General features: G+C 35.2%; 1 protein-coding gene across 1 annotated transcript in view; it reads left to right on the top strand.

Annotated features, from left to right (window-relative positions):
- Positions 1–7,748, top strand: part of LOC108690288 (T-box transcription factor TBX1) — a 10,490-nt gene extending 2,742 nt beyond the window's left edge. Inside the window, exons 3-4 of the mRNA XM_018197498.1 lie at positions 52–303; positions 6,481–7,748. Of these exons, the coding sequence (XP_018052987.1) occupies positions 52–303; positions 6,481–7,044 (816 nt within the window). The 3' untranslated portion in view covers positions 7,045–7,748. The remainder of the gene's footprint in view (positions 1–51; positions 304–6,480) is intronic.
- The last annotated feature ends 6 nt before the right edge of the window (positions 7,749–7,754 follow it).

Here is a 7,754-nt window from a genome sequence, read left to right as displayed (position 1 = left end):
TATATATATATATATGTTTATGTATATACGAATGATTTTGCTGATCGACAGTGTCGACTGTTCGGCTTAGACCCTAACACCGAGTATCTGATGGTGATGGATTTCGTCCCGTGCGACGACAAGAGGTATCGATATGCTTTCCACAGCAGTGCCTGGGTCGTAGCTGGTCGCGCTGATCCCATATCACCCCCCAGGATCCACGTGCATCCCGATAGTCCTGCGAGTGGCGCTCATTGGATGAAACAGCCAATTTCCTTCGACAAGTTGAAATTGACTAACAATCAGCTTGACGATAACGGACACGTGAGTCTATGCTTTATTCTAATTGATTCTTTCTCAACTATTCGTCATATTAACGTCATATAACTTATCCGACCGTACAAACAACATGGCAGAGCATGGACGCTGCAGTTATGTCTGCAATTCTTTACCATATGCGCCGTTAATAAATTATTCCGATTTATTTGAATAATATATTGCAAAATTCAAGCAACGACAACTAATATCATCTCACTTTTTTACGAAAAAAACTAAAATTTAATTTAATTAAAAAAATAACATTTCCAATTTTGCGTGCGATAAAATCTTATTCTTTCACGACTTTCTCTCTCGGTGTTGAACCCTCTTCGCTTGAATCTTTGCGCGATGTCTTCGTATCATCATTTTTTACATTGACGTAATCTACATAGTAAAGTAGAATGAAAGATGTGGGGATTTCCACGTGTTTGTCGTTTACGCACGAGTTCGTCTTAATTGACCTAAGATACGAGTGTGTCGCTCACGAGAAATTACGAGAGAAACGACGCGGCACGAAACAACGTTTTCACGAGGATTCTTCTACTGTTTAAAAGACGCCGCCTATACATACAGATTAATATAGATTAACGTCGGGTAAATGTCTTGCTGCAGACTCTGTGAGATTTTCATCCTTTCTTACTAACAATAATTAATTAACACTCGGTTGTTTGAAAATAATTAGTGATGCAATCATAATTGAAATTAATGGCTGCTAAAGGCGATTTAAAATGTTATATTGTACTGAAAATATTTAAGAAATCTATAAAAAATTATATACCTCCGTAAAAGATTCTTTAATAATTTCTTTTTATACTATACATACTTTGTTTTCTTATACCTACTATAAATAGATAGAAGACGCGCAATTAACAAATTTTCTCCATTTTTTTATTAACTTCTCTCTTTCTCTCTCTCTCTCTCTCTCTCTCTCTCTCTCTCTCTTATATTTTCTAATCGTTAATTTTTTTTACAAGAATTAAATTTTGATTACGTCGCTTACAATGTAAAAGCTTCGCTCGAAATTCGCGGCGAAAGAAATAGAAAATAGGTAATTATACAATAGCTATTTAATCAGATGCGTTTAAAGTTTTATGCTATTCATATGGCACGAAATATTTTGTCTCTGCGGCATATTATTCTCGCCTTCCTGTCGCCGCGCGAGAGTGTCGTGTGTGTAAAATAACGTAAACAGATGTAATGTAAACTGCGCGCGAGTTATAAGCCCTGGGAAAGAGACCATATTTTTTGTAACGAGTATTTTATACCGAGAAAGAATAGCGTTGGTCAGCATATCTGCTTATTCTGACATCGTGCGACATCGATCGGAATCTTGATCTTGATTCGGAATCGATTGCGAAAATTTATTGTACAAGTGCAACGCTTACGAGGCGTAATAAGTATATACATATATGTATAATAATAAGCCTATACTTGTCACGATAATTTGAATATATACATATATAGTAGCATAAATATAAAGATTGAAATATAAAATATAAACGTTATAAATTAATAATTCCTATTATAATCAGAAATAATGCATATTTATTCAATCAAATCGAAAAGTATTAGGAATAATTTTGAAAATATTAATACCTTGGGGGATATAATAATAATATCAGTTTAGAAGAATTAATTACATACAAAACATTAGTATTCCGTAAATGTCTTTGTTTTCTTGCTTATTACCTAATCCTTATTCGCACTTGATTTTATTGAAATTCCATACACACACACACACACACATACACACACACACACACACACACACACACACACACACATATATTAAAAAAAATTTATTTCAATTAAATTCATACACTCTTTAATAAGTAATTCATACTAAATAGTTAATTTTTTCAAAATGTCGACTTTTTCCAACATATAATTATATACTATTATATGTACATCAAATGATATACCTATATTAAACGATAGCGATAGAAATTAAATAATTTCAGTGATAATACGTTTTCAAATTTGATGTAACATATTATAACAATGTATGCAGGATCTGAAAGGGAATTAAAGACTTTTCAACTTTTCGTCGATATATATTATAGGTACATAAAATTTCTCTCTCTCTCTCTCTCTCTCTCTCTCTCTCTCTCTCTCTCTCTCTCTTTCTCTCTCTCTCATTGAGTTTTCTCGCTCCCAATCTTTTCATGCATCAAAGGACCTATTTTTATTGTTTCTTATGTCTGTATGTTAGATATAAAAATCGTAATCAAAACATTGAAGAACATTGATCGTGAATACGTTTCGATTTGTTCGATTAATATTAAGCGCATAATATTTAAAAAATATTTAAAAAATATTTATTAAGTATTTTTTATATTATAAATAAATATTTTTAAAAACGTTTTAAAAGCATTGTCTGCTGGTTGGGAAGTGGTGCGGGCGTATGTAGATACGTACGCGGCAAAGACTCTACGGAGCCGAAAATAATTTCTTGCCGAATACAATCGTGAAACAAACTCTCTGAGTCTTAATGTCGCGCATACCGATGAACGAAATCACACGACGCAACATGCCAACACCGTAAGCACGTGTGTCAATCGCAATTTGTTTAATAGAAGGAGGTCAGGTGGTCGAGTCATTCGCTTTCAAAACTCGAATTCGACCAGATATTTCCTAATACAAAAAGGATATCGTTTAGTGACAAATATTGCTAAACAAGATTTCTGTACACGCAAGATATATCCGATACGATATGGAATTATGTCAAATCTCAATTATGTCAATCTTGAATGCAGAGCTGAGCAAACTACATCATTAAAGTATTTGAAATATGCCCAGCCCTGCTTGCATAAGGTATAAATTTAGTAAAATTAGTTCTTGATCAAATGTTTTCTTCTCGGCCAAAATTTGATGTATTATAAGTCTGTCTATCTCAAGTTTACAGCAGATTTATTATTTAAATGCTATTAGCAATATTCATTCTTTCATTGTACACACTTGTAAAATTACCTATTAAGTACTTTTTTTTATATCTTTATTTAGCCTTTGAGAGCCAAGTTGCCGAAATATATACATTACACAAAAACATTCACTTCTAAAATAGGTTCCTTCAAAAATAGGTAATATTCAAGAGAGTGTAACTTGGTCGAAAATGAGACTTTTCGCAACGAGACTTTTGAAAGAGTAAATATTTTAAAGTTTGAAGTTTCTATTTTCGAGATCGATAATTGATATTTCGATCTGATTTTTATAAAGTTATAGGGATATAAATGGACATTGTTAAATTAAAAAATTTTAATTCCATGGCCTGAATTAAAAACTGCCAACAAATTCTGTTTACCCTAATTGACAAATTCTATTTACAGCGTTCGAAAGAACGAATCTTTATCTTTAATTTGCTTGTATAACATTTGTGCATGTCTCACAAAGTTTCACTATATGTCTTAAGTTAAAATTAACATTTTATTTTTTACAGTGTTCGAATGCTGTAAATAGAATTTGTCAATTAGGGTAAACCTATCATGAAACAATGGATCGGAAACAATGGATTCCGATCGGAATTCATTCCGACATGTTCCATGGTAGGTGAGAACCCAGATCGAAATATCAATTATATATATTGATCTCGAAAGTAGAAACTTGAAGACTTTAAAATGTTTTTTCTAAAAGTCTCGTTACGATCATTTTTGACCAAGTTACACTCTCTTGTGAAATATTATCTATTTTTGGAACAGGACAGACTTCCTAAGTGATTCGTTAATTTTTTTGCGTACTATAATTTCACTTCTGTACTATAAAACTTTCTATACCATAAAAAACAATATTACTATAAAAATAATATACAGTTATTATTAATGTACGTTACAATTCTTCTTTATTTTTCACCTGTACATATATTTCCAACGTTTCGGCTTTCGGCTGCTTTTTTCAGCCATCTTCCTAGTATAACATTAGGATTTTTAATCCAAAATTTAAATGCAAATATATTCTGAATGTAGGCGCAATTAGTCAAGCCAGAGTAATTCTCCATTTGATCATGTGAACGTCTCTTACAAATCAAGATCGATTTGTAAGATCGGTTGTACTAATAATTTGCACCTTCATCCTGTTACGCACAATTAAGAATATAAATTATATAAAATTGGTGGAGAATAAAGAAGAATTGTAACGTATATTAATAATAACTGTGTACTAGCTCTTAATTGTCTATTGTTTATATGTTTTTAATATTGAGAGCTCGATTAATTTATACTGTTAATCTTATATATTCTATACTACAAATTTATCTAAGCGCAAAAAAAGTTTAAAGTGCAAGAGAAGAAATATTCTTAGAATCACACACTTTTATAATTACATACTTGTTTGTAAAATCGTATGTGTCTTCTTTCCAATTCTAAGTACTATTCGCAACCGAATATACTGCTCTCTGTGTATTCAGGCATAATCTTTATCACGTTTCAAATTTATGCAATCGTAAATTCTTCGCCGACATCTATTCTCGAGACGTGATTTATTTTTCGACATTCGAAACATCCTCGACTCGAAGAAGGAGGAAAGTCTCCACTCGCGTTTCTCCCAAGAACGTACCGCTCTTCTTTCGCAGGAGAGGACGGACCTCTGACCTGTGGCGAGAGGTCGTTCTTTTTCTCGCGCTATACACAGAACAGTTTGTTCCTTTAATTGCGTACCGAAAAATCTGGCACCAGGCCGCGTAAAAAAATCATAAAAACTCGCTGTAGGCGGCTCAGGAATGCTCGCCTCGACTCTCGTCTTTAATTGACACTCACTATCGCGAGGCGTTTCCGGATATCTCGATATCGTGTTAAAAAAAATCGTAGACCTTAGATTTCATCTTTGAGAAAATAAATGCAGAGGTAAATATAAAATAAAAATAACATTCAATTTTAGCATAATTATTGTACTCTCGGGAGAGACAGCATTATATCTCGCTCATAAAAAAGACTCGGGCAGTCTCTTTATTATATCTATGTACAATACAATTTAACTATTTACTACTATTTAACTTGAAACAAATACTTTTTTTTTGAGCAAAATTATCATTTTCAACATCGATACGAAATGTATAGATATTGATTAAATGCAAAGAATTGCAAAAATATAATGTCTGAATATATTTTAGGAAAAGTTAGCGTAAGAGTCAAGGTATCTTCAGATGAAAAATTTTACGTAAAGTGTGACGTATATCTATACGTATAACTATTATATGTACTATATGTACTACTATATATATAATCGATGGACGTGTAGAAAAGCGCACAATATTCAATGTTCGATCGTGTTGAAAGAGAAATTATTGTGAGCAAGAGAAAAATTATATATTGGATAAATTGGTTAGAGAAAAGTGTCGATGAAATTGTGAAAAGTTGGCTCGCGGGAAATGGCGTCCTAATTTTCGGAGGCCACACACGCTTTTCCTCTCGCATGTATATGTATAACGTTATGTGCGCGTTTATAAATCTACCAATACATACGGCATCACGAGGCATATGCGCGTGAGTGCGTGAAGGAAAGGACGAGGGTGTCGGATTACGGGTCGGAGGTTAGTTTTTACACTAATTAGTCACCGAGTCTCTCGTGGCTGTCAAACATTGCGACCGCCCCCCTGTGGTGCTCCTTCCTTCCATCGAATACGAGCTTCACGTGTTCCTATTTCTTCTCTTCTTTTTCCCTCGTATCTTTTTTTCCTCCTTATATGTATATGTTTCCTTATACGTATATACATACCAAGGCGATTTTACCTAAATTGTACTCATCACGATTGGCTGCGTGAAAACGTTTGTCATAATATTTGTAACGCTGTGTATGATCGAGCTTTTGTTATATTTTTGATACTTTTTTAAGATTAAAAAAGGGGGAGGGGGAGGGAGATTAAAACATTTTAAATTTACAAATTTTCTAAATTTTGTTCAGTAAGAGAGAGAGAGAGAGAGAGAGAGAGAGAGAGAGAGAGAGAGAGAGAGAGAGAGACAATCTTCTTTTTTCTTCTTACATTTGAAATTGAACCGAGTCTACTTGTCATATGGAATTTTATATCTGGCGTTTAATCGATCAAATTGAATGATATCAATTCTTTAGAAAATTCGTAATGCGAGTGACTATTTTGTTCGAAACAACAATCTCTTATGTGCGTTCATTATAAATGTATTAAGATTAATGTATTAAGATTAATGTTGAAGGAGCGCGTTTTATATTGCATTGCAGATTATCCTGAATTCGATGCACCGTTATCAGCCACGTTGTCACATAGTGGTCGCTCCTTCGCCACCAGGCTCGGCGCCGGATCCTCGCACGGAGAACTTCAAGACATTTTCCTTTCCAGAGACTAGATTCACCGCGGTCACCGCATACCAGAACCATCGGATAACGCAGCTCAAGATTGCCAGTAACCCGTTCGCCAAGGGTTTTCGGGATTGCGAATCGGACGATTGCGACGGCGTGGCGGCCGTCGGTGCAGGGATGCCGAATCCTGCCAAAAGGCCAGCCACGGGAGTCACGAATACCGCGAGTACCACCATAAATACCCTTCTCCCATCCGGTTACAACGCCATGCCGATTCCGGCGCCGATGCAAATTCCGGGTGTAATACCCGCCGCTACCTCCCAGGAACACCATCAGTTCTACGGCGCAACGGGCACCGTAACAGGTAGCCATTGGACGCATTATCCGAGCCATCATGGACAGTCGTCGGCTCACGTCAACACGGTTCATTATCCGATGCATTCGCAGCATCCGCATTCGAGCGCGTCTCTCTACGGACCGCGATAATCATCAATTTGACCTCGCCCGCGCGCCACCCAATGCGGTTCTCATCGATCTCATCGTTTCTACCTTCGTCGGCCTCTAATTACGTACGTAACTAATATATTTCAGATTTTTATGTCGAATCATCGAAAACAATTAATTCGTGCACGCTTAAAAAACGATGGAGATGATACGTGATACGTATCATTCGCAGTTCGCATCGCGTGTATCCCGATATTTTTCGAACGTTATACTGTTTATATAATACACACACACACACACACGCACGCACGCACGCACGCACGCACGCACGCACGCACGCACGCACGCACACACACAGTTTTGACGTATTTTACATCTCGGTTCGACGCTTTTTTACAATTAGTGCAATGGAACGCAAGAATCTCGACGATTCCTTCTTGAAACGTGTTGATGTGACTTTAGACTTGCAGATGAATTCTTTTAAAAATACACGCGCCGAACAACTTTTCTTGCGCGACCTCTTATAAATATTGCATATGTATATATTTGCATTGTTCGCAATCGAATTTCTCTTAATCTATCAACGTATCGAAAGAATCAGATCACGTAAAATTATTTCAATTATTTCAAAAGATGAACATTTTACGCGCACATATACATTTATATTTATTTCTGCGTTTAACGGCAGTTTTTTATTCAAGCTTATTTAATTGATAGTAAGATATAGTAATTGATAAATTATTATACGTGTG

Source organism: Atta colombica, unplaced genomic scaffold (genome assembly GCF_001594045.1).
Source record: "Atta colombica isolate Treedump-2 unplaced genomic scaffold, Acol1.0 scaffold302, whole genome shotgun sequence".
In the NCBI taxonomy this organism is placed as follows: domain Eukaryota; kingdom Metazoa; phylum Arthropoda; class Insecta; order Hymenoptera; family Formicidae; genus Atta; species Atta colombica.
This window is presented reverse-complemented; position numbering and strand designations above follow the sequence as displayed.